This window comes from Trachypithecus francoisi, unplaced genomic scaffold (assembly GCF_009764315.1).
Source record: "Trachypithecus francoisi isolate TF-2019V2 unplaced genomic scaffold, Tfra_2.0 Lachesis_group4, whole genome shotgun sequence".
Lineage (NCBI taxonomy): Eukaryota > Metazoa > Chordata > Mammalia > Primates > Cercopithecidae > Trachypithecus > Trachypithecus francoisi.
Window position 1 is genome coordinate 93174959 of NW_022681469.1, and position 26511 is coordinate 93201469.

At 40.4% G+C, this 26511-nt stretch overlaps 1 protein-coding gene across 4 annotated transcripts in view; it reads left to right on the forward strand.

Moving 5' to 3' along the window:
• The first annotated feature begins 3957 nt into the window (after positions 1 to 3957).
• Positions 3958 to 26511, forward strand: part of SP4 (Sp4 transcription factor) — an 85190-nt gene continuing 62636 nt past the window's right edge. Inside the window, exons 1-3 of one of the 4 annotated variants that reach the window (XM_033192177.1) lie at positions 3958 to 4688; positions 5111 to 5226; positions 5741 to 7295. In XM_033192177.1, coding sequence (XP_033048068.1) covers positions 4682 to 4688; positions 5111 to 5226; positions 5741 to 7295 — 1678 coding nt within the window. In that variant the 5' untranslated portion in view covers positions 3958 to 4681. The remainder of the gene's footprint in view (positions 4689 to 5110; positions 5227 to 5740; positions 7296 to 26511) is intronic. The other 3 variants (XM_033192178.1, XM_033192179.1, XM_033192180.1) reach the window with 3 other exon arrangements.

Here is a 26511-nt window from a genome sequence, read left to right on the forward strand (position 1 = left end):
CCAAGATGGAACCATTGCACTCCAGCCTGGGGCACAAGAACGAGACTTCATCTCCAAAAAAAAAAAAAAAAAAAGGAACTTCCTAAAAGAGACACTCAAATACTCAAATACAGTCCCCTTTTCTAATTTATGCCATGTTTGGGCCTAAGTTTCTTCTTCTGAAGTATAAGTAACCTCTGGAGCTCCGTCACATTCATTCAGGTGTCAACTAGTGATACCTCCTTGCCAAGTCCCCTCATTGTTCCCCCACCCTCTGGGTCTCTCAACTCCATAACTACAAGGATAATTCGTGGCAGAGGACTTCTACCTCTAGGACACTATTTCAGCTTTATGGAAGTGTTGGAGCTGAATGGTCAGTGCTCAGTGTTGTTAAATATTTCACATACAAATGCTGATTTCCTCTGTTTGTGTACATACTGGGCCATAATGTAAAATATACTTATTCCTTTTGTTTTTCTTTGAGACAGAGTCTTGTTCTGTCACCCAGGCTGGAGTGCAGTGGCATGATCTCAGCTCACTATAGCCCCCAGCTCACTGCAGCCCCTGACTCCCAGGTTCAAGTGATTCTCCTGTCTCAGCCTCCCAAGGCACTCGCCACCACAGCTGGCTAATTTTTGTATTTTTAGTAGAGATGGGATTTCACCATGTTGTCCAGGCTGGTCTTGAACTCCTGACCTTAAATGATTCACCCAGGCTGGTCTTGAACTCCTGACTCAAGCGATTCAGCCCACCTTGGGCTCCCAAAGTGCTGGGCTTATAGACATGAGCCACCGCGTCTGGCCTAGGGTCATATATTTTTAAAAAGTACACACTGGGCCAGCCATGATGTAAAATATATGTATTTCTGTAGGTCATAATTTTTTAAAAGTTTGAAAGTCACTGTTTTCTAGGCAATAATGAGCGTAGGAAGGAATGTTTTTAGACCATTGCTTCTTCAGGGAAGAGACGACCCTCGCAGACCTGAGGCTGAGTATTTTGTTGAATTTATATTTACACTGTTGAAGAAAAAAATAATTCAGGATACTTGTTAAAGACAGCAATAAAGACTTTAGTCAAGGAGAGACTATCCAATGGGGTCTTGCAGTGGGAGAGAGAGATTGGACTCAACTATGAATACAAAGACAACTAGAGATCTGAAGTCAAGGAGCAGGATGGAGTCAGTGGATGGAAAATTACTAAGGAGAAATTTCCAGAAAAAAGGAGGATTCTGGCTAAACCAATATAATGGGATTATTGCTGAAGGCAGGCCAGGGTGCTAAGATATTGAGAACAGGGGATAAGGAATTTTACTGGATATCAAGTATGGTTAAATACTAAGGGTGAGGCGTTTTTACCCAACCGATGCAGCAGGATTCTTGCTAAAACTGGACTAAATGGACAAAGCCACTAAACTAAGGACAGTTCCAGGTCAGGACCTAGTCAGAAAGAGGACTCAGACAAACCTGATTAAAGTTTGGTCAAAGGAGAGAGTCTTTGTCAATATTACCTCCCTAGCAAAACTAGCTTTCCACCGGGTATCACACTGAGGACTTTTGGTTGTTATCTTCAAAAGGAAGAGAGCAGAGGGAGGAGAAGCAAGCTCTTTCCTGATTCTTCTAGGGTCACTAATCTCATTCATGAGGGCTCCATATTTAATCCTAATTATCTCCCAAAGACCCTACCTTCTAATTTCTAATACCATCACACTAAGGGGTAGAATTTTTCCTTCCTTTCCTTCCTTCATCCCTCCCTCCCTCCCTTCTTCTTCTTTTTAAGACAGGGTCTCACTCTGTTCCCCAGGCTGGAGTGCAGTGGCGCCATCTTGGCCCATTGCAACCTCAGCCTCCTGGGCTCAAGCGATCCTCCCGCCTCAGCCTCACAAGAAGCTGGGATTAGGGGATGGCACCACCACGCCAGCTAATTTTTGTAGAGCCTGTGTTTCACCATGTTGCCTAAACTGGTCTGGAACTGCTGGGTTCAAGTGATCCGCCCGCCTTGGCCTCCCAAAGAGCTGGGATTACAGGCGTGAGCCGCGTCCCGCGTAAAATTTCAACACACAGATGGGGAAAGGGGCAGAGAACATAAACATTCAGTCCATAACAGCCGGGAACTAGAAGACTTTGGTCCACCATAAAAAGCAGGACTTACGTTTCATGGATACTAGTATTGCCACTTACCTATAGGGTGGAGAATATTTAGGACTTTGTGGATTCATACTGATGGTAAGCATTATTATTATTAATTATGTTTATCATCATCATATATATTTTTTGAGACGGAGTCTCACACTGTCACCCGGGGTTGGAGTGTGATGGCTAGATCTCAGCTTACTGCAACCTCCACCTCCCAGGTTCACGCGATTCTCCTGCCTCAGCCTCCTGAGTAGCTGGGCTTACAGACACACACCACCACACCCGGCTAATTTTTTGTATTTTTAGTAGAGACGGGGTTTCACTATTTTGGCCAGACTGGTCTCGAACTCCTGACCTCCTGATCCGCCTGCCTCACCCTTCCAAAGCATTATTTTTAATCTATGGTTCAGAGTCAGTGACATTGCCTCTCTGAAGCAGGTTTTCTAAACGAAAACGACAATGAAAGCCCCAATTCATAAGACTGCAAAATGTCTTCATTTATCATGGTGAACTGGGGGGGAGGAGGGGACCTGAGGATAGAGATAGTATATACGTAACCGCAAGAAGCACTTTTGAGCTTTCCATATTGTACACGATGTGGAAAAAACATGTTGTTCAGGGATCTCTGGCTCATTTTATAAGACGGGGTAGACAATACCATGTAATTCTTTATTCGAATTGCTTTGTCTTGCTGCATGGCTTTGTCACTAGCTGATTTTGCAATTACTTTAACAAGCAAAGGAAATGCCAGTCAAGTTCAGCATCTGGGACCTCCTCACCCTTGCAACATGTCAGGCCTCAGACTCAATGTCACACTCAATGCCCAAGGCTGAGTGTGGAGCTCAGGTAAAAAGAGAGAGAATGGCTTTGAGCCTGGTGTGTAAGCATGCCTTGTTCCCAAGGCCAGTATTTACATGTGGGGTCACTTCCACCTTTGGTACAGTTAATCAGGCGCTGATTACGTTCCATGGCATCATCCTGACTTCAGGACTTTGCAGGAAAGCTGAGGCAGGACACTGCTCAAGTGCATTTGACAATAAAATGCTTTGTGCAGCCAGATGTAAATTCCACTTGCCCTTATGCTCATGCTAAACCGTAAGCGGGGCTGACCCTTATGGAGCTGGGCTTTTCTTTGCCGGGAGACTCTTGCCAGCTAAGGCTCAGAACTCCGCCAACCACTTAGGCTTTTAGGCAAAACGCGATGCAACCCTAGAAGGCTGGTCACTGCTCTGCACCAGCTGCCAGCAAGAGACAACCAATAAAAATGGAAGATCCTTCTCTGTGAGAAAACAGGCCTCGGACTCAAAGCGGGGGGCCTGAGGGGAAGGTGAGCAAAGAAAGGCAAGGCGAGGGCGCTGCTTCAAGAAGCCGGGTTCATTCAAACCCGAGGACAGCAAACCCCGCCTCCCCACGCCGCCGCCTGCTCAATCGCCGAGCGCTCCGGGTGTGAGCTCGCCCCGCGGGGAGCGGCTTGGAGCCGAGGAGGCGGCGGCAGAGGTGCTTTGGGCAGCCCCGCGCGGCGGATAGGCCCAGGCAAACAACACCCATTCCCCCTCCTCCTCGCTCAGTTCAACTCCCACTCGGCCCCGGCCACGCCCTGTCGCCACCGCCCCCTCGGGCAGCTTTCCGCTCCGCAGCCAGGCCTCGGTCGGGGGCGGGAGAGAGGCGGTGCCTCGAAGAAGGCACCGCGGCCGCCGGAAACTACGAGTACCGAGAGCCTTCGCGGCAGTACCCCAGCCCCCTTTCTCCCACCACTCAGCGCGCGTCACCGTGGGCTCAGCCAATGGAGACCGAGCCAGGGAAAAAGGGCGCCCGGGTCCGGATGCGCCTCAGGAAAGCCATGCTCCCTACGCGGGGGCAGCGGGCAGTTCACTCGGCGCGCCGATCTGTCGGTGGTCTGCACGCGCCCACGTCCGCCCCTCTCGCTTGCCTGGGGCAAGGGCCCTACTTTTTTCTTTAGTGGCAACTGGAGGGATTCCTGGAGCGGGGTTTTGAGTGGAGGGCACTGGGAAATGAGTAGGGGGCGGGATATCCTGAGACAACAAGTTTGGCTGTATGGAGGGCCTACCGACAGCGCTCCTGAGCTAGAACGCCGAGAGAAAGAGCCCCGGAGGAGCCGGGGAGGAAGAGAAGAGCTGCTAAAAGAATAACCCCGAGAAAGGGGGTGGAGAGGAGGCGGCCCCAGCGCCCCGGCCCCCGGCAGGTCGGCGGCCAATCCGCTGGGGGAAGGGGTGGAGAGTCGGAGGCTCCGGCGGAGAGAGGCCGAGGGGGGTGGGGAGTCGGCCGGGCTCGCACCGCCCTGGCCCCGCCCCCGACCCGCGCCGCCGCCCGCGCCGTGCGCCGCCGCTGTCAATCAAGGGCGAGTCAGCCGGGCTCGGGCGGAGAGAGGAGCTGCTACGCCACAGCCCAGCGGCGGCCATTCGCGGAAAAAGAGGCAGAGCCTGTGCCAGCTACAGCCTCCTCCGAGCCACCGCGGGCGGGCGGGACCGGCCTCTCCTCCCGCCTCGCCCCCACCCCCACCCACCTCTATCCCAGTGTCTCCGTCTGAGGGTTTGTCCTGTTAATGCGGGATGAGCGGTACGTATTCTCCACCCCCCTCAGTCTCCTTCGCCGCCTCCCTCTCTCCCTCCCTCCCCAGACCCTGCTCGGTTCTTCCCCCTCCCCCGGGGCCGCTGAGATGCTTTAAGGGGAGGAGGAGAGGGCGGGAGGGAATCAGGGGGAGGGAAGGAGGGTTGTGTTTTGTCTTAATGTCTGAGAGAGAACAACCTCCTTCTGGGTGTTGCTCTGGAGCCGATGGGTCGGGTTTCAAACCACGTTTTGTGATATCCCCCTCCTCCCTTCCCTCCTTCTCCCCCACCCCCTGCCGGTGTGCGTGGATCGCGGGTTTATGGAGATTAATGTTCGGGGGGAGGGGGGAGAAGAGAAGAGGGAGAAGACGAGTAATAATAATCCTAATAACCTGTTGTCGTGTGTGTGTGTGGTGGGGGGGTTTGTTGCAGATCAGAAGAAGGAGGAGGAGGAGGAGGCGGCAGCGGCAGCGGCGATGGCTACAGAAGGAGGGAAAACCTCTGAGCCAGAGAATAACAATAAAAAACCCAAAACCTCAGGCTCCCAGGTAAAAGCAAGCAAATAAAAAAAATTCATCACGACACATTAGGAGAGAGAGGGAGTTATGCCCTTTAAATGCCCAGAAGTAACAATAAAAATGTTTATCCACTCAAAGCATCTTCCTGAGAGTGTGGAACTTAAATTGTAAATTCATCAAGATTTCATCTCTTTGAGGGTATAACGCTGTTTAAAATTACATCAGGAATTCAGACTATAAGAAAAGGGTGTGTGTGTTCCCAAGGGCATTTTGAGTTTAGGAACATAACACTTTACAAAGTTTTAAAGAAATTTCCTTTTATTTAAACTTGATATTATAGGACTTGCTTCCTTATTCATATAGTTCTTATCTACTTTTGTTTGTATTTCTTTTTGATTTCTGCTGCTTCCTAAATTCTGTTATGTCGAGCTAAATTCTGTTATGTAGAGCTGTCAAAATAAGTAACCCCCTGGCAACTACTGGCCTCCACTAAATCCGCCCACTTTTTTTTCCCCCCTCTCCTTTACCATCCCATTTTGGGTAGGACTCTCAGCCCTCTCCTCTGGCTTTACTGGCAGCTACTTGCAGCAAAATAGGGACTCCTGGTGAAAATCAAGCAACTGGACAACAACAAATTATTATAGATCCAAGTCAAGGATTGGTGCAACTTCAGAATCAACCACAACAGCTAGAACTGGTAACAACGCAACTTGCTGGAAATGCTTGGCAACTTGTTGCCTCCACTCCTCCTGCTTCAAAAGAGAATAACGTTTCTCAACCAGCTTCTAGTTCGTCTAGTTCTTCCAGCAGTAATAACGGGAGTGCATCTCCTACAAAAACTAAATCAGGTAATTCTTCCACCCCTGGTCAATTTCAAGTCATACAAGTACAAAATCCAAGTGGTAGTGTACAGTACCAAGTAATTCCACAACTTCAGACAGTGGAAGGTCAACAAATTCAAATCAATCCAACTAGTAGTTCATCTCTACAGGATTTGCAGGGTCAAATTCAGCTCATTTCTGCAGGTAACAATCAAGCTATACTTACAGCTGCTAATAGGACAGCTTCTGGGAATATTCTTGCTCAAAACCTGGCAAATCAGACAGTTCCAGTCCAAATTAGACCTGGTGTTTCAATACCACTGCAGTTACAGACTCTTCCTGGTACTCAGGCTCAAGTTGTAACAACCCTACCAATTAACATTGGAGGAGTGACTCTAGCTTTGCCAGTGATAAACAACGTGGCTGCCGGAGGAGGGACTGGGCAGGTTGGCCAGCCTGCTACTACTGCTGATAGTGGGACTTCCAATGGGAATCAATTAGTTTCCACACCCACCAACACCACTACTTCTGCCAGTACTATGCCGGAATCTCCCTCCTCCTCCACTACCTGCACAACTACTGCTTCAACATCTTTGACAAGCAGTGACACATTAGTGAGCTCAGCAGATACGGGCCAGTATGCAAGCACATCAGCCAGTAGTTCTGAACGCACCATTGAAGAATCTCAAACACCTGCTGCTACTGAGTCTGAAGCCCAGAGCTCCAGTCAGCTTCAGCCTAATGGAATGCAGAATGCACAGGATCAATCAAATTCTCTTCAGCAGGTGCAAATTGTAGGCCAACCTATCTTACAACAGATCCAGATCCAACAGCCTCAGCAACAGATCATTCAGGCTATTCCACCACAGTCATTTCAACTCCAGTCAGGGCAGACAATTCAGACCATCCAGCAGCAGCCTTTACAGAATGTTCAACTTCAAGCAGTAAATCCGACTCAGGTGCTTATCAGGGCTCCAACTTTAACACCTTCAGGGCAAATCAGTTGGCAAACTGTACAGGTTCAGAATATTCAGAGTCTTTCAAATTTGCAAGTTCAGAATGCTGGGTTATCCCAACAATTAACCATCACCCCAGTGTCTTCAAGCGGTGGCACAACTCTTGCTCAGATTGCTCCGGTGGCTGTTGCTGGTGCCCCAATAACTTTGAATACTGCCCAGCTTGCATCAGTGCCTAACCTTCAGACAGTGAGCGTTGCCAACCTGGGTGCTGCAGGTGTTCAAGTGCAGGGAGTTCCTGTTACAATCACTAGTGTTGCAGGTAAGTTATGACATCTTTTTAAGTACCTTTTAAATAGTTTTTCATAACAATTACTGCTTTTCTTTGCTAATTCTTAGGTTTGACTTAGACCTCTGAAGTAAACCCAGAATCATAAGGAACCAGAAACAGGAATATTATACTAACAAACATAGCTCTATAGTAATCAGTGTGACAAGTTCACTTTTGTAGATTTTATAATGTGTTAAATTTGTTAGTTTTTTTAAAAGTATTATTTTATGGGACAAAGCTTTCTGATTAGAAACATAATTGTCTTCTGTAATTTAGAGGTCTTATTTGAATGCATTCGAACTCTTCAGAAAGAAGCCTAGTCAAAATGATATTTATCTCTTTGAGGGAAAGTAATTTTAAACTGAGTTGGCATATATAATTGTGAGTCTGTTGAACTTTTAATTCTGTGGTGTGATAAGGCTTTTTTTTCATGGAAGTTATTTCTCAAGCTTCAGCATCTTGTCACCCATGCTTTTGTGTTTTATTACACTGGACTGTTTTAAACTAGATTCTGATACAGTTGAGAGATAATTTTAAGTTGTAAATTGTTTGGTTAACTTTTATGTCTACTTTTATGCTAATATCAGGATTTGAATGAATAATCCTTCATTTATAGAATTATATTTAATTACATCTTATGGTCATTGTGTGATTTGTAGATGTTTAATATAAGGTTGGTGGAAAGCAATGAAAAATGTTGACAGTAAAATGTGACTAATTTGAATTGTGGTAAAGTTATTTTTAAGCCAATTGTAAAAGCAGTTGTTATTTGTTATGCATATAAATAGATACTTCTAAAGTACTTGGAAGTAGTTTTAATCTTTTTTGGACCAGTCTTGTTGTACCTAATAACTTTTGTTTTTTAGTAATTAAACCCTTTTCATTGATTCTGATTTGATGAAAACCTCATTATGTTTTAGTGCCTTTGATACTTCCAGAACTTGTTAGTTAAATATTTCTATTTTAATAATCTGAGATAAATAAGTTTATCACTTTTGAATCATCTTTCTTGACACAAGTTGCAGAAAAATTACACTAGGGTGTTCTTTTATGGTTAGTACCTAAGGTGGACATATATATGTAAAATTGTAAATTGCCAGATAAAGCCATCTGATTCAGGAGAACCGAGATTATGTTTTTTATCCAGATACCACTGCTTCTAGGCCAGCGCTATCCAGCAGAACTTTCTGTGATATTGGAAATGTTTATGTGCCCTATCTAAAATGTTAGCCACAGGCTACATGTGGCTGTTAAGCAGTTAAATGTGTCTGGGGCAACTGAGGAACTGAATTTTAAATTTTATTTAATTTTAATTTAAGTAGCCACATGTGGCTAGTGGCCCCTATATTGGCAAGCACAGTCATCTAGTTAGTGTTTTGATTGTAGTACTTTTTCTCCTAAAACTATTACAGCATAATTACATAAGTGTTTCTCTGGATTACAATCCTTAACTTGCTTTGTTTCTATTTCTTTGCTAAAAACTTTGACAATAATTACAGTATTTCAGAAAACTGTTTTTGGTGGGTTGAATGACAGTTTGCATTGTCAAAGCAGAAGTTACTTCACTTCCATTTCATCTTGCTTATTAAACATTAGTTAGTGAGTTGTGATTAAGAGAATTGAGTAACTTATAATTTAGGTTAGAAGTAATCAATTTTTCTGCTTTCTGGTTGTTATCTTTTGCAATCCAGAGGTTTTCCCTTAGCCATTGTGAGAGTAAACAAATGTTTTGGCCACCCAAACTTAGATTAACTTGAATGGTGCATTATAATAAACACAGGATCCAGTTTTTGGTAGTATAAGTTTTGAATTGTGGGGATCAAGGGATTTGCCTTTCAAACAAACTTTCCAGGTGATTCTAAAACTCATTGAAGTGGCTGGCTGTGGTGGCTCATCCCTGTAATCCCAGCACTTTGGGAGGCCAGAGTGGGAGGATTGCTTGAGCCCACTAGTCCAAGACCAACCTGGGCAACATAGGGAGACCACGTCTCTACAAAAAATTAAACAAAAATTAGCTGGGTATGGTGGCACACCTGTGGTCTCAGCTTCTTGGGAGGCTGAAATAGGAGGATCGCTTGTGCCCAGGGCATCCAAGCTGCAGTGAGACCCTGTCTCAAACAAACAAACTCACTGAAGTTTGAGAATCAAGTGTCTGGTCATCAGCAGTGAACCAGAAGACAGAATATGGAAGCAGGTGGGGGTGTTGAGCTAGTTCATTTGTGCTTCAGAGAATGGATTTCGGTGGCAACTACAACTTTTTAGTTTTTATTTTACAAGTGTATATTGAGACGGCTACTGTATGCTGAACACTGCCAATAGGTGTGGTTATTCCTTCATTTTCAGGGATAATTTTTTCACTTAAAGGATTTACATGATTTGGGTGGTTCTGTTTAAGTATGGGAGGAAATTTGAACTCTATATAGTTGGATTTTTTCCCCCCTGAAACCAAAGATTTAAAATTTTGTCGATGTTGTTTATGTTCTAATAAATATGCTCATTTAAAGAAGACAGCAGTCTGACAAAGACCAGAAATGTACCTTGCTTGATGTCTACAAGTCAATACAGTTAATCTAGGCCTAGCTGTTTGCAGATTTTACCCCATTGCCTAGCATAGTAGGTGCTGGACAATGCTCTTTGAACGAAGGTATAAAAGATGATGAAGAAAATAGCAGTTTGTAATTAGGAGCAATGCCTTGGAATGGTTTTAATGAAGCGAATGAAACAACTTTGTTTTCATTGATTTCTTTTGACTTTGCATTTTTAAGACACTAAGAGTGGGCCAGGTGTGATGGCTCACATCTTTAATCCTGGCACTTTGGGACGCCAAGGCAGGCGGATCACCTGAGGTCGGGAGTTCGAGACCAGTCTGACCAACATGGAGAAACCCTGTCTCTACTGAAAATACAAAATTAGCCGGGCGTGGTGGCACATGCCTGTAGTCCCAGCTACTCGGGAGGCTGAGACAGGAGAATCAGTTGAACCCAGGAGGTGGAGGTTGCAGTGAGCCTAGATCACGCCATTGCACTCCAGCCTGGGCAACAAGAACGAAACTCTGTCTCAAAAATAAAAAGAAAAAAGAAAAAAGACACTAAGAGTGGAACACCGGGAACTTTACTGTCTTGACAAAGGGGAGAAGGAGTAATGCATACCCATATCGCCCTTTTATAAATGAGCCCTGAAAATTCAGATCTTTTACTTCATGTCCCCATTCATCTGTAAGCACTTTCTTGGTCGGTTCATTGTGTTCCCCAGGAGAATGGTATTGTTTAATCTGTGGGGAAAATTTTGCTCTAAATTTTTATGACAAGTCTTGAAAAAAATAGTGGCTTTGACAGATGTTATTGCTAGCTCAAGGACAATGAGCTAAAACTCTCCACCATCTACCATTCTCATTTTACTCTTCGAGAGGTTAGGGGAAGTCTGGATGATATGGACAGAAAAAAAGTGAAATCATACAAAGTATATCTGATGAAATCAGTACTTGAAGCTGGGGAGCTTCATACTTAGTTTTATGAAATGAGAATGTTAGTGACAACCTAGGGGGATCCTTTTCCCATTAATAATGTGTCCAGTATAATGTGTTTCTGTGCTTTGGTCTCAGCTGTAAATCCTGACCTTCATGCTGAGCATTAGTTAGAATTGTAGTAGGAACTAAATATGTGTATGCTCTGCATTCTTTTTGTTTCGTTATTGGGATTCTGAATTTGACTTAAAATTTTTTTACTTTTACTTTAAAAAAAATAGATTTGGAGGTACAAGTGCAGTTGTGTTACATGGATATATTGCATAGTGGTGAACTCTGGGATTTTAGTGTACCCATCACCGAAATAGTGAATCTTGTACCCGATAAGTATTTTTTCCACCTTCACCCACCCCCCACCTTTTGTAGTCCCCAGTGTCTGTTATTCCACCTGTATGCCCTTGTGTAATCTTTTTTTTTTTTTTTAGCTCCCACTTTAAGTGAGAACATGCTGAGTTTGACTTCAAAGGAAAAGCAGAAACCTTACTTTAAGCTCAAAGACAGCTAATTGTACCTCTGGCTTAAGCTCCTTTATTTTAACTAAGTGAGGAGAGTGAACTACCTGTTTTCACAGTGTTTTCTAGTAGTCAAAGAGCCCTAAATAAAGTGAATTTCAGGTGTTACATTTCCTTAGTTAAAGAATTTAGAGCTTGTAGGAACAATTGATATCTAAATCTGTAATTAACTTGGAGTGGCCCACAGTGTGACTTATTTTTGGCAGTAATCATCATATGTAGTAACAGAGCTCATACTGTAAGCCTTTTAATTGATGAACTATTATTTCTTTGTCAATTTTAGTGGAACTTATCAGTTTTATGCTGGTTCTCCCACAGAGGAAGTTCAGACTTAATGATAAGATACTGCTGACCCTTCAATAACTTGATTCTCTTACCTAATTTCTTTACTTCTCCAGGGAATTAAAATATGAAACCTGGGGATATAGTATGAAACCAGAAATGGAGGACTAATGCTTCATTATTGGTAAAAATAGGTAACAAAGAAAATAATTAAAATTTATATTTAATTTTAAAACTGAATTTAATCTAGTAGAATTAACTTCTTACACTGATCTTTTTTTCCAGAGCTTTTACTAAAGGTGGAAAATTGGTTTGACGTTTAATACAAATATGGTTTTCCTTTGCCATGTATGTTTTATTAATTTGGATTTCCCTAATGGGCATCTGTATATATACATACTCATGTACTCCTGTGTTTGGCTCCTCTTTTTCCAGAGGAGTCAGATTTACTCAAGTCATCTTATTTCTTTAAAATTTTCTAATACTGTTTGTTGTAGATTGGAATTCATTATTAGAAACTTAAATCTTATACTCAATACAAATGACTTAGGTTCTGAACTACCAAGCTGGCTTTACCTATTAAATGATTTTTTCATAGAAGATGAAAAGTACTCAATGTAGAGCCATGTTAATTTTTTAAAAGGGCATTTTTTTTTTAGAAGTATTTCAGGATAGAGTAGCAAAGGAAAATAGAGTTGTTTGTTTGTTTGTTTGTTTGTATTTGAGATGGAGTCTCATTCTGTCGCCCAGGCTGGAGTGCAGTGGCACGATATCTATTCACTGCAACCTCCACCTTCTGGGTTCAAGCAGTTCTCCGGCCTCAGCTGTCCAAGTAGCAGGGACTACAGGCACATGTTACCACATCTGGCTAATTTTAGTAGAGATGGGGTTTTGCCATGTTGGCCAGACTGGTCTCGAACTCCTGACCTCAGGTGATCTCCCCACTTCAGCCTCTCAGAGTGCTGGGATTACAGGCATGAGGCACCGTGTCTGACTGAAAATAGAGTTTTAATCACCTGCTTTTCAAATTCTGAATCAGGGAATATATAATGAGTAATATGGAATATTGGGGCAGGCATGAAAGCAGGTTGAGAATATTGGGGCAGGCATGAAAGCACTCACAGCTCTCAATTTGCTTAATCAAGAGAGAAGATAGGGAATGGTGCTACACATAGATCTTGTTGAAATAACAAGACTTACAAAATGATAGAATTGTAGGTGGAAAGAATCTTGGAGATTATGGCTTAGCAGTTGTAACCTTTTGATACTGCTGGTAGAGTCTATTTATAAAGGCATTTTGTGTTTTTACTGTTTGAAGTGAAAGCAGAAATATGGGTCGAAGGTTCTGCATTGCTACATTAAGTACTTGGGGGTGACACAGTAAGGATTGATAGTAATGGGGGAACCTGGCCTAATATCAGACTATATACATATATGTGCTCTTCTGTACTTTTCTGATGTGGGTTTGAGTTAAGGTTGGATGTTGAGTTAAGATTGGATGTTCATAATGCTTGTCATTTTGCTACCTAGTGAATAAGGAAATTATGGCAAAGGAAACCTGTTGAACCACAAATTGCTTATTTAAGTATGTGGTGAGATGAGGGCTTAATGAAATTGTAGTTACTAAGGTAACTTAAAAATAAATGAGCCTCTTTCTCCCACCCTCTTTCCTTAGCCCTATTTTAGAAATGAAGAAATTGAAGCCCAGAAAGGTTAAATGACCCTCTTATATTTGATGGCAAAGTGAGGGCTAGAATCTTGACCTCTCCTCCAGTTGTCTTTCTACTGCATTTCTGGGTTTGCTTTTTGGAAGTCAAGACAATAAAAATGGATGTTATCCTAGGGTCAGAAGGAACTTTCAGATTCAGTTTCAGGCTAGTATCAGTAACTTAAAATTTATGCTGCGTGGTTAAAAAGTACCAGAAAATTTCACATGAATAACACCTCAATTTTTAAAAATATTCTTAACTTCAGACAAATGAGCTTGATAACCATCCTTAGCAAAGTCCTTGAATGAATTATTGAGTAGTTGGCTCTTGAGCATTTTAAAAAAGAACTGAGGAATCACTGGGAGCCAGTATGGGTTCACTAAGAAACTAGGTTCATATCTTCTTTCTTTAGGGTTTCCAGATGAGTATCCAAAGGAAATAATGTTAACATAATTTATCTTGATTTTAGTATTGATAGTTGTGGCCTCTTTGAAGGCTCACAGCTGGTTGCACAATTGTATGAAAAGTGGTAATTGATTATTCACCTCCGTAAGAGGTCTCACACTATGGCATGGGGTTCTAATTTTGATGTAGTGTGGCATTTTTTTTTCAGATACCAGGTTGAAGGATGGCTGAATTTACTGAATTCAAATATGAGACAGAGCTGGTAGATGATGCTAATATGATAGAACTGAGATTCAGAGTGATCTTAACAGGCTGAAATGGTGGGCCAGAATTAGTAAGATATAATTAACAGGTAAGATCCTCTACTTAAGACGGAGTGAATTATATACCTACAAGGTAAAAAACCTGGCTTGGCAGGAGGACTTGTGAAAATGATTTGGAATTTATTGGCTTAAAATGAACTGAGAGTAGAATAAAGTTTCTTCTGTACCTTGTGCTTGTCAGACACTTCTGCAATATTGTGCGCAGTACCGGGTGGCACATTTTAAATGGGACATTGACAGACTCACAAATGTATGAAGAAGGATTCCCAGAATGAAGAATGTGGAAAACATTTCATACTAGCAATAATCAAAGAACAGAGTTTTATATTTAAAAGAAAACAAGAAATTGTGATAGCTGTCTTTAGATGTATGAAGGGCTTTTTTTTTTTTTTTTTCTGACATAGTTCTGTAATTTTGTTTGGCCCTGGAAAAACATATGTATATGCACACACAAAGACAGACTAGAGTTACACAACAGTGGAATGGTTTGTTTCATTAAGTAGTGATCATTCATTGAAGATTGGATGTTCATCTGTCAGAGATTCTGTAGACTGCAAAAGAATTTCTTGTACCATATAGAAAACTTGATTGAACTATAAACTCTGAGTCTTATTCTAATTCTAAAATTTAAGATCCGTGAAATTAGAGTGTATATTTTATTTTGTTCTGGGTACTCCCATCCAGTACATGGTCAGAGGTCTCTGTAAGTCTTAAACTTACATGATTAAGTATTTAGGGATTTTTGTGAGGGAGATTTAGGGTGATATTTACCATTTTTCTTATAGAGGCTGTATAATTAGGGTGAATTCTATTAAGCAATAAATGTAGCACTTTCATAAATTAATATATTTCTGTTCATTCTTAAATTTACTATGTGCTTAGGTGTCATTTTTCTATGTCATTTGTTCCTTTATTTGGTGAACACCAACACATTAGTATTTTAAACACATGCTTTAGTTCTGACACTGAATTTGTAGTTAGGATATTTTATCTCGGTATAGTAGCCTCCTCTTATCCGTGGTTTCTGTTACCTGTGGTCAACCATGGTCCAAGAATATTAAATGGAATATTCTAGAAGAAAACAATTTGCAAGTTTTAAATTGCATGCCTTTCTGAGTAGTGTGGTGAAATCTCAGTCTGTCCAGGGTGAATGGGAATCTTCTCTTTGTCCAGTTATACCCTCTGTATCTGCTAACGAGTCACTTAGTAGCCTTCTCAACTGCTGTGATATCACAGTGTGTTCAAGTATTTTTACTTTACATATTTATGACCTCAAAGTGCAAAAGTAGTAATGCTGGCAATTTGGATATATCTAAGATAAGCCAAATATATGCCAAAGAGAAGTTGTTATCTCATACTTTGTATAATGTATAAATTAAACTTTATCACAGTTGTGTATATATGTATGTATGTATGAAACAACAATATGTATAGGGTTTGATCCATGGTTTCAGGGATCCAGTGGGGGTCTTGGAACATATTCCCCACTCTGATTGGGGGGACTGTTCCAGCTCTTTAACCATAGTTGTGTTTCTGATACTATCACTTTAGTGTGAACAATGTGATTACTTTTTCTTGAGTGGAATTAGAAAATAGTTGGAAAATCTAGGATCCTAAAAGAGCCCAAATTCTGGGAAGCACTCACAGCTTTAAATTTGTCAATGTTCCCTATGGAGTAAGTAAAATCCAGCATGCTTTTTAATTAATTTATTTTTTAGGTATTTATGCTGATCTTTTATTTGTATAAATTTGTGAGGTACAAGTACAATTTTGTTACACTGATATGTTGTATAGTGGTGAAGGCAGGGCTTTTAGTATGTACATCACTGCAGTAATGTACATTGTACCCATTAAGTAATTTCACATTCTCTACTCCCCTCACACCCTCCTTTCTTTTCTTTCTTTCTTTTTTTTTTCCATGAACAGTCCTGCTGCAGTAGTCCCCCCTTTTTTTTTGGCTCAGAATATCTGGTACAAAGGTGTTTTTTGAAAATGTTTGAGGCTTAGTGCAGTGGCTCATCCTGTAATCTCAGCACTTTGGAAGGCTGAGGGAGGAGGATCACGTGAGCCCAGGAGCTTGAGACCAGCCTGAGCAACATAGTAAGAGTGTACCTCTATGAAAAAAGGAAAAAGTAAAAAATCAGCTAGGTGTGGTGGCCCATGTTTGTAGTCCCAGCCACTCAAGTGACTGAGGCGGGAGGATTGCTTGAACTCAAGAGTTCTGTTCAAGGTTGTAGTAACCTGTGATCGTCACTGCACTCCAGTCTGGGTGAGAGAGTGAGACCTTGTGTCTTAAAAATATGTCTATGTGCATGTAAAATGTTTAAGACTCAAGAATCTTTCGAATAGAAAAAGTGATAATTCAAATATATGAAGCTTCTCTTTTCCTGAGGGATGATAATAAAGTTAAGGAGGTAAGAAATATCTGTGCTTGATCAGAGGTATGGTTCTTATAGTAGATTTATTATTAGTGCAGAGGCTTCATAGAGCACAACACTAAGAATTAAAACTCAACATTTTCGCTTGGGTGCTCCCCGCCTCCACCAGTTAGTTGTACCACTCCGGGCAAACATCATAATTGTAGTTCCATTCCTTTTTTTTTCATTTGCAAAATAGTGATATTAGTTCCTACCTTCTTTACCTCATAGAGTCTCAAAGATTAGATAAGATATGTAAGAAAAGTCTTTGAATAATGTAAAGAAAACTGTATGCAGGAGGTGGTAACCCGGTGACATCTCTACATAGTGACACCCACTGGAAGAATGTGAAGTAGTAAAGTGGGAGAATGAGATATTTTAGGTATGGATGTTAGCTTGAGTTATATGTCAGAGGTAAACGAGAAATTTGTGTAAGAGGAATGTCAGAAAGCTTTCGTAAAGTGCAAGCAAGGGTGAGGTGAGGTGTATGGAGAGAGGTGTATTTACAGGTGGAAAAGAAGTGGTGTGGCTAGGCATGGTGATTCATACCTGTAATCCCAGCACTTTGGGAGTTTGAGGCAGGCAGATCACTTGAGCTCAGGAGTCTGAAACCAGCCTGGGAAACGTGGTGAAACCTCTCTCTACTAAACATACAAAAATTAGCTGGGCATAGTGTTGCGTGCCTGTAGTCCCAGCTACTCTGGGAGACCGAGGTGGGAGAATTGCTTGAGCCTGGAAGTCGAAGGTTTTAGTGAACTATCGTGCCACTGCACTTCAGCCTGGGCAACAGAACGAGACCCTGTCTCAAAATAACAACAACAACAACAAAACAGGTGGTATATTTTAGTATAGTAAGAACTAAATGTCTGCTGTCTGATTAACCCTTGTTAGGTTCTGAAGATACTAACTAAACCTGTCTTAAAATGATGCTTATGTTCAGGAGAAAGACTTACATACATGAAACCATTATATGGCAGCTGCAGCTACATATGAGAGTTTATACTTAAGTACTGGGTTTTGAGGCATGGAAAACAAGTGTGAGAGCTCAGAAGTCAGTGAGGTTAGTGGGAAGTAAACAAGGGCTTTTTCTGGTGGAGATAGAACTTGAAATAGGCCTTAAAGATTGGTTTGGAAAGTAGACATTTGAGACTTTGGGGGTGACAGGTGAAGAGTGAAGATGGCTTGAGTCAAGTTGCTTAACTCGGAATGAGCTTGATGGGGACCAAAGATTGGAAAAGTGTAAAGCTATCATGTGGAAGCTTATAACTAACACAGAGAATGATGGGTTCTCTTCTGTGTGCTTCCTAGAGGCTTAGTGGTCTCGCAGAGTAGCTCAGGGTTTGCCAACCAAACAGCCTGCCACTCCTGCATCAGCTGCAGAAGCGTGTTTGTTGAACCATTTCCTAACATTTTGTTTGAAGAAGAGATTCTGCCAAAATAATAATAAAAAATAAATTTTAAAAAACTTGAATCTAGTGGATTGGAGGTATTGAGTAAAAATATTTGCAATGCAGATGATACTAGAGTGTTTCTTTGTAGATAAAAGTGTAGAAAGTTAGAAATCAGGAGCTCAGATAAAAGGATGTTGTTGGAGTAATTTAGTTAGGAATTCACAGTGGTCCCTAGAAAGGCTGTGGCAGTGAAGTAAATGGTTACTAAATATAAAAAACAGCTTATGGAACTTCTCTAGGACCCACACTGGTGACATGAAATAAATGGTAAGGGATTGGGTAAAAACATAAGGTTGGTTTGTTGTTTTCCCCTACTCTGTATCAAGCATGGTAATGGGCATTGAGAAACTAAAGATTAAGTGAGACATGTTTTCTGCTCTCATACGATATATTATCTGTTGTGGGAGACACAGTGTATTTCTCTGCTTCTAGGACATGCTTTTTACATTTTATTTTTATTTTATTTTACATATATGTTTATATACATATATATATATATATATTTTTTTTTTAAGATGGAGTCTTGTTCTATCACCCAGGGTGGAGTGCAGTGCTACGATCTCGGCTCACTGCAGCCTCTGCCACCCGGGTTCAAGTAATTCTCCTCCCTCCCAGCCTCACGAGTAGCTGGGATTATGGGCATCTGCCACCACGCCCAGCCAATTTTTGTATTTTTAGTAGAGAGGGCGTTTCGCCATGTTGGCCAGGCTGGTCTTGAACTCCTGACCTCAGGTGATCCACCCACCTCGGCCTTCCTAAGTGCTGCGATTACAGGCGTAAGCCACCACGCCCGGGCCCATTTTAAATCTTTGAAATTAAAACACACCTTGTAATCAAAGGCATGTTGTAGTTTAATTAGCAGAACTTTTTTCTTTCTTATGAGCACTTGCATCTTAGACTCAATGGTATATGATAGATATCTGTATATCTGTATATCATGTATATATGTATATATAACTAATTAAATTACTTTGTGGTGTTTGGTTTATAAAAGCTATTAATGAAATGTTACAGAAGCCCAGAGGAAGGAAGAACTAGTTCTGCTTGTAGGGTTCTGGGAATGTTTTCATGGAAAGGGTGGTAACTGAGCTGAGGCTTAAAGTATGACTGAAAAGTTTATCATGTCAGAAGGAAGAGAAGGGCCAATTCAGGTTATGTTGGATTTGACATGCAATTTGAAATTCAGTTAATTTTTTGTTTTGTTTTGTTTTTGAGACGGAGTCTTACTCTGTCGCCAAGGGTAGAGTGCAATGGCAGGATCTTGGCTCACTGCAGCCTCTGTCTCCCAGATTCAAGTGATTCTCCTGCCTCAGCCTCCTGAGGCCATCATGCCCAGCTAATTTTTCTATTTTTAGTAGAGACGGGGTTTCACCAGGTTGGCCAGGCTGTTCTCTAACTCCTGACCTCAGGTGATCCACCCACCTCAGCCTCCCAAAGTGCTGGGATTACAGGTGTGAGCCACCATACCCAGCTCAATTAGTATTTTTTAAATATTACAAAATTCAGACTTAGCTCAAGGAGTATTCATATAAAAGTTGAATTGTAAGCCTCATGTAAGTAGAGTCTGTGTCATATGTGTAAATATGTGTTTGAATTTATAATTTTATTTTTTTCTCACACCTTGATGAGCATTGCTCAATATCTGACATTCTGATACTGAACCAGAAGAAAGGACACAGGTGGAGAACTTTGATTTCATAGGAGAATGGGATGGACAGATCCTTGGAGTAGACTCAAGATATATATTAAAGGAGTGAGAGAGTTTGTGATCATAAAAGGAAAAGTGATGAGTAAAGTGAAATAAAGGGAATTTAAATCTGATTGCTTCATATGTTTTTGTAGACAGTTGAAGGTGAGAATCTTACCAGTTAGGGGAACTTTGAGAAGAAATTGAAGGTGTGTAAAATTTCCAGGTTGATTCTGTCCCTCTGATATTATTATGTAGATGCCTCATAATGTGGCCAGTCAGAAGGGGTTTAGTACAGTTCTGTAAATAATGAGTCAAGTCACCATAGCTTTTTGTTCACAGAAGCGGAGCTGCTTTTGCACAGGAGTATAGGAACGAGATAGTGATCTGTGCTGTGGTAAGTGGGTATCTGTGCCTGGTGTGGGGCTGGGGAAGGGGTGGAAAATCCTTTTTCCAGTCTAGTTGAGGATATCTATGCCAGGGAGTTGAAGGAGAAGAGGGAAGAGGAAGAGAGACTAGGTGAATATGATGACAAATACTAACTGAATTTATATAAGAGAAAGAAAGGCTTAAAGGGGTTTGTGAATTCTGCAGGTTTTTCCAAATATTTAAATCTACATATGAACCAGGTTGAGACAAACATTTGACGATATTTGTCATAAATGCTACAAACTATGATAACATGCTTGTTGAAGCAAACTTTGATTATTTCTGATTTTGTTAGTGTAGGTTTTTAAAGTTAAAGCATATTATATTTTTATTTTCAGAATTTCTCTCACCTGTTGTTCTTATTTGTAGGATGTCACTGCCTTTACTGATTCTAATTATAGGGCAGGTAAATAGTTTTAATATCCCCTTGATAGACTTTCATCTGTTACCTGTACTCCCTACTGGCAGGTCGCATCCATGAATTCAGTCAGCAAGTAAATACTTACCGTCTGTATTGTGCGACTTGATGTGTTCCTTAGGTGATTGAATAATATGGGACTGAACTCCTGCGTCCATAATATTCCAGCGGGGAGAGAAATTACGCAGTTTTCTTTAATGAATGAAGCAAGAAGTAAAAGGGTACTTCTTTGAACCTTATGTTTGTTTTATATTTTGGCTGACCTTTACTGCATGTTTATAGTATACCAGATAATGTACGCAGCACTTGATCTATTAACTCATTTAATCTTCAGAATACACTGCAAGGTAAGTATTGCTGACATCTCTCCTTTCACGTATAAAAACTGAGGCCTATAGAGGTTAAATAATTTGCTCATGGCCACATAGTGAGTGATGGAACCAGAGACTAAACATACTTGTACTATTACCACTTACTGCCCTAAACTGTGTACTCTGTATACTGTAGTGTTTGTTTTCTGTGATCATTTATGGACTCAGTTTATTGTTTGTCTCTTATATGCCACTGTTTAAGCACTTTGTATGTATTAACTTGTTTATTTTTCGCAATCCTATGAAGAAGGTGGTGGTGGTGACCTCAAATTATAGAACAGGAAACGAAGGCTGTCAGAGGTTAATTTACTTGGCCAAGATCACATAGCCAGTAAGTTAGGGTGCTAGTAAGTACAAATTCTTTGTAAAACAAGTCCAGGTGAATAGGACTATAATCTCCCTTTACAGCTAACCACCACTACTTTAAGTATCTTATTGTAATTACTGTGATATACTCAATAAGGAACGGATTCCTAGATCTTTAGCTGACTGCTTCACTCTTTGTGTTCTTTTGGGGGTTTGGGGTACATATGCGACAAAGGGAATTAGAAAAAGAAAGTTTTTATTACTTTGATGGACTGTGTTGATTGGGAATTTGAGGCTAGTAATAACATCTTCCTGACTAAATATTTGTGTATCACAAACTAATTTTGAATCAGTTAAAAACAAAACACAGATTCTAAGAATATAAGCCAAATAAGAGTCTCCATTCTTTTTTTCCTTTCTTTTATTTTTTGAAGAAAAGGGCCAAAAGAGGGAGTCTTATATCTCATTTTGATTAATTGTTGTAAAACCCCAGTAAGAATATACTTTGTAAGGCTTACATTTCATTACTTGCTTCTTGATGAGGATGTGACATGTCATTAAATAGGAATTTATGCCCATTTTCTGAAGGAAGTAACATTAAGAAAACCCAGAGACCCTAAGAATTAGTATATGTGTAGAATTTATGTTCTTTAGCTAATCCTGCATGTAATTTTTATGTAGCATTGGCTTAGTTGACAGGGTTGGTCCTGCAAGTTTATTGTTTTTTGCTGGATAAATAATATTTAGTATCTGCCATTGTATACATCGCATATTGTTCTGGGTGCTGGGGAAACAAAACAGACATATTCTTTATTCATGGAGACTATACTTCATTCTGGGTGAGTTGTGTTTTATCTTGATCTTAGATTATTGCTGTTTTTAGTAGATGAGAAAATCAAGGCTTAGAAAGTTTAAATAATTTGCCTAAGGTTACAGGATTGATACATGAGGAGTATTGAGAAAAGAACCCAGAGTTTGTGTGGCTTCAAAACTGTTTCTGCTGGTTCATCACAAATCCTTGAGGCCAAGGAAATCATGGTTTCCCTGAAAAGTTTTAAAAGGATTTTCTCTTTTTTTAGTAACAAGCTACCAAAGATAATTGAAGACCAATTTACATTTTGCAAGAGTTTGATACATCAGAGTACATTCACAGTACACAAAAATAGTTAATTTAGTCCATATTTCCAAAACATATGATTGAGTTCATTTTGTGTATCTTTGTGTGTGTGTGTGTGTATGTGCACATACGTATGTAGGTACATATATATGTGTGTGTGTTTGTGCACACTTAGTGTATATGTTTACTCATGATAAACACATTCAGGAAAAACTTAATATTCTATACCTATTCATCACCTTCCTTGTTCTCCCACACCTTCCCTATAATGAAGAATACCAGCCCATTTGGAGATATTTCTAAAAATTAGCCTACTTCTTCATACTCCTATCCTTACCCTAAGCCACAAAGAAAACTTGATTGTTGAAATCAAAGTACTTACACAGTCTTCAGCACTTTAAAAATGATTATTTGGCAGCTGTCTGAACTGGTAGGGTAGCTATGTATAATTTTCAAACTGGAAGGCAAACATGTTTTATTCTATAAGTGGTTTGTGATGAGCAGAGTGTAACTATGACCTACTTAAAAAAAGAGCTCTGTGCTAGGTAGCAGTTTGCCTCTGCCATTAAACAATTTTGTAACCTTTGGGAATGGAGGTCTTGATTTTTTTCTTTTGTACAGTGAATGTATGTGTGTGTAGTGTGTTTGGTAAAATTAAATAGTTGAGGTACTTTCATTTATTGTTAGAATTCTATACGTACTTTCATTTAGTGTTAGAATTCTATATGAACTTTCATTTAGTGTTAGAATTCTATAAAGCACAAATACATAGATACTAAATTTAGCTTAATTTTATTTCAGTGAGCCAATGGGAAAATACTATTTACTAATATTGCTAGTTTTAAAATCAAATTGATTTATTTTTAAACTGTGAATGGAGCATGTTCGTATAAGGGTTTGTGTGTTTCAACAAATTCTTTTTTTTCCCCCAAGCCTGGGTTCCAAAAAATGTTTTTTTTTTTTTTTTTTTTTTTTTTTTTTTTTTGAGGCGGAGTCTCGCTCTGTCGCCCAGGCTGGAGTGCAGTGGCCGGATCTCAGCTCACTGCAAGCTCCGCCTCCCGGGTTTACGCCATTCTCCTGCCTCAGCCTCCGAGTAGCTGGGACTACAGGCGCCCGCCACCTCGCCCGGCTAGTTTTTGTATTTTTAGTAGAGACGGGGTTTCACTGTATTAGCCAGGAGGGTCTCGATCTCCTGACCTCGTGATCCGCCCGTCTCGGCCTCCCAAAGTGCTGGGATTACAGGCTTGAGCCACCGCGCCCGGCCCCAAAAAATGTTTTGACAGATTCTTGAAGCCAAGTCTAATATTGAGTCTGATGCTATTCTCCATTAAAGAAGTTTAGTCTCTAGGTTTAAGTCATTTTTAGGATTCACAGAATGTTTTAGAATATGATTCATTCACTAGCACCCTTGTGACGAGCCACGTGTCCAGCCTTCAGCAACAGCAAAGATGGGGGCCAGGCCCCTAAACCCTTGGGCATGTAGATTGCCATCTGGGACCTCATGTGACTATTCAAAATGCCCTTGCCAGCGGATACAGACCTTGAAGATGCCTAGTTAGAAACCAGCTGCCCTTTAAAGCCACAGAGTGTGATTGCTTAGGCCTGAGCGTCTCTAGCTTACAAGCAGTATAACCCTGTAATATAGAGCTCTCCTGTTTAATATTACCTCCTAACCTTTCCAAAACCCAGTACTTTATACCAAAGATTTTACCATAGTCCTTACTGCCTTCTTGAGATCTCACTTTTGGTAACCATCCTAACCTACCTAACCATTTTATCACCTTAGCACCTTATGACTTAGACTTCTGGTCAGTGTGCCCCAGGAACAGTAGTGTAAAATCTAGGAATTTAGAAGTAGAAGAGTTAGATGGATCTTTGTATTTCGGTTTCAAAGGAGACAACTTTCTAATATTCTAGAAGTTGAAGAATATCATAGCTGATTTATAGTCTAAGAGGTCTCAATAGAACAGTGGAAACTATTTGCTGGACCTGTTGAATTTTCTACTGGAGTGTTATGGCAGGGAGAATACCATTTTCAGCCTCACAACTACTGGCACACATAGAGTTTAATGTTGGATTCTAGCTGCTATCTTAGAAAGAAAGTACTTCTTTTGAGACAGAGTCTCGCTGTGTGATCCAGACTGGAATGCATTGGCATGATCTCAGCTCACTGCAACCTCCACCTCCCAGGTTCAAGCGATTCTCGTGTCTCAGCCTCCCAAGTAGCTGGGACTGCAGGCATGTGCTACCACATCTGGCTAATTTTTGTATTTTTAGTAGAGGTGGGGTTTCACCATCTTGGCTAGGCTGATCTCGAATTCCTGACTTCAAGTGATCTTCCCTCTTCGGCCTCCCAAAGTGCTGGGATTACAGGCGTGAACCACTGTGCCTGGCCTGGAAAAAAGTACTTCTCTAAATAATAGGATTGCGTGAAAGTCAAAGGATGCATGTACAGAATGACCTCCTATGAAGAATTTTTTAAATTAACAATAAAATATAGGAATTTAAAATACAGTATTTGCTTAGATTTCATTTTGTAGGTTAATCTAAATTTATTGAAACACTTTAACAAATATTTAATTACCCATGATTACTGAGAAATAAAAGAGCTGGTTTGGAAGTAATGTCTTAGAAAATTTAGTTGAGGTCTAGCTCACTACTACTATACAGAAATTTTTTAAAAAAGAAAATTGTGCTTTCCAGTACCACTGGCAAGTAGTCTTAGTAAAGAATTTGTATTTCATTAATTATTAAGAATCCTACATGTTTTTTAGTGTAATATTAGCCCATTCTTATTAAAGAACATTGAGCAGTCAATCCTCAGTGGTTAGGAATAGCTGTTTGTTTCTACATGATAATTATATAGATTTAACTTAAAATGAAGGTGACATTGTGGTGTTGGTGAAAATAGGAAAGGACAAGAATGAGACATGGGTTCAATTCCCTGTTCTTTTAATTACTGTCTGTGATGTGGGAATCTCCTCTAGCTTTCACAAGCCTCAGTAATAAACACCTAGACAGGGTTTTTCTGAGGATTAAATGGAGTAATATGTGCGACAATGTATTTTAAGTGCCAGAGCACTGAATAGGTGTAAAGTGTTATTACATCATTATGTTTACCTTTGCTCTTCTAAATTACTATGTGTGTATGTTTAACATTTTATAGTCTTATATTCTATTACATGGTCATTTTTACATCTGGAATATATAACAATGCTGGTATATAGTGTATGTTCAGTAAATAGCCGATGGAAATAAGACTCCTTTATTACTTGGCTTGATTGAGTATATTAACCCTTTTATTTTATGTATTATGATGCTTTGACTTCTGAGGTCTGCTGACTTTGAAAGGACTACCTCTTCTGGGGTTAACCAATTCCTAAAGACAGTAAATAATTCTCCTGCAAATGCGCTTTTCAAAACACACACCAACCAATCCAGAGCCTGCATCCTACCCACCTCCTATATTAAGTTCTCATACTTTAGACCACCTGCTCTAATCACCCCCCAGGGCTAGGTACCAAACACTTAGGGACTGCCTCTATGCCCCACAGTCTTCTAAAGTTATCCAAACTAGCCAATTCTAAGCCTGTTTACCCTGCCTTGCCTGTTCCTTCTGGTGGAAACCACAGTAAAGGACCTTGCCCACAGTTTCTCCCCCTGCTTTTGTCTCCTGACTGACCCATATGTCCCACATCCTATGGCAGGTTGTGCTGTCTCCTCTTGGGAACTGTAACATACTGTCTTTTCAGTGGCAACCAATTTTCTATTAATATACTACCTTTTAAAACTTTGGGCTACTCATTTTTTTTTTTCAATCCTTGTGCCAAATAATCTTATTATTAAGAAAGTATTAAATATTGTTAGACTTAAAGCTTTTTTTGGAAGTAACTTGGAGAGATTCAGAATGGTATTGAAATAGATATGTGCATATAGGTAAATATGTACATATGTTTAAGTATATGTATGTGTATATATACACACATGTATAATCCACGTGTATAAAAAAACTTTAAACTTGATTTGGAAGATGACAAATTCTCATCTATAAGCTGCCTTTGCAGATCATCTTTGGTTCCACTCTCTTTGTTTATAAATGGAAAAACTAAGGCCCAGTGTGGATATATGATTTACGCAAATCACACCTTTAGGTACTGGCAAAACCAGGATAACCTAGGTATGATTCCTTCAGGCTTAAGTAGACATTCAAATGTAAGCATTTTTTATTGCGAAGAAAATTATAGCCAAGTCTTTTTC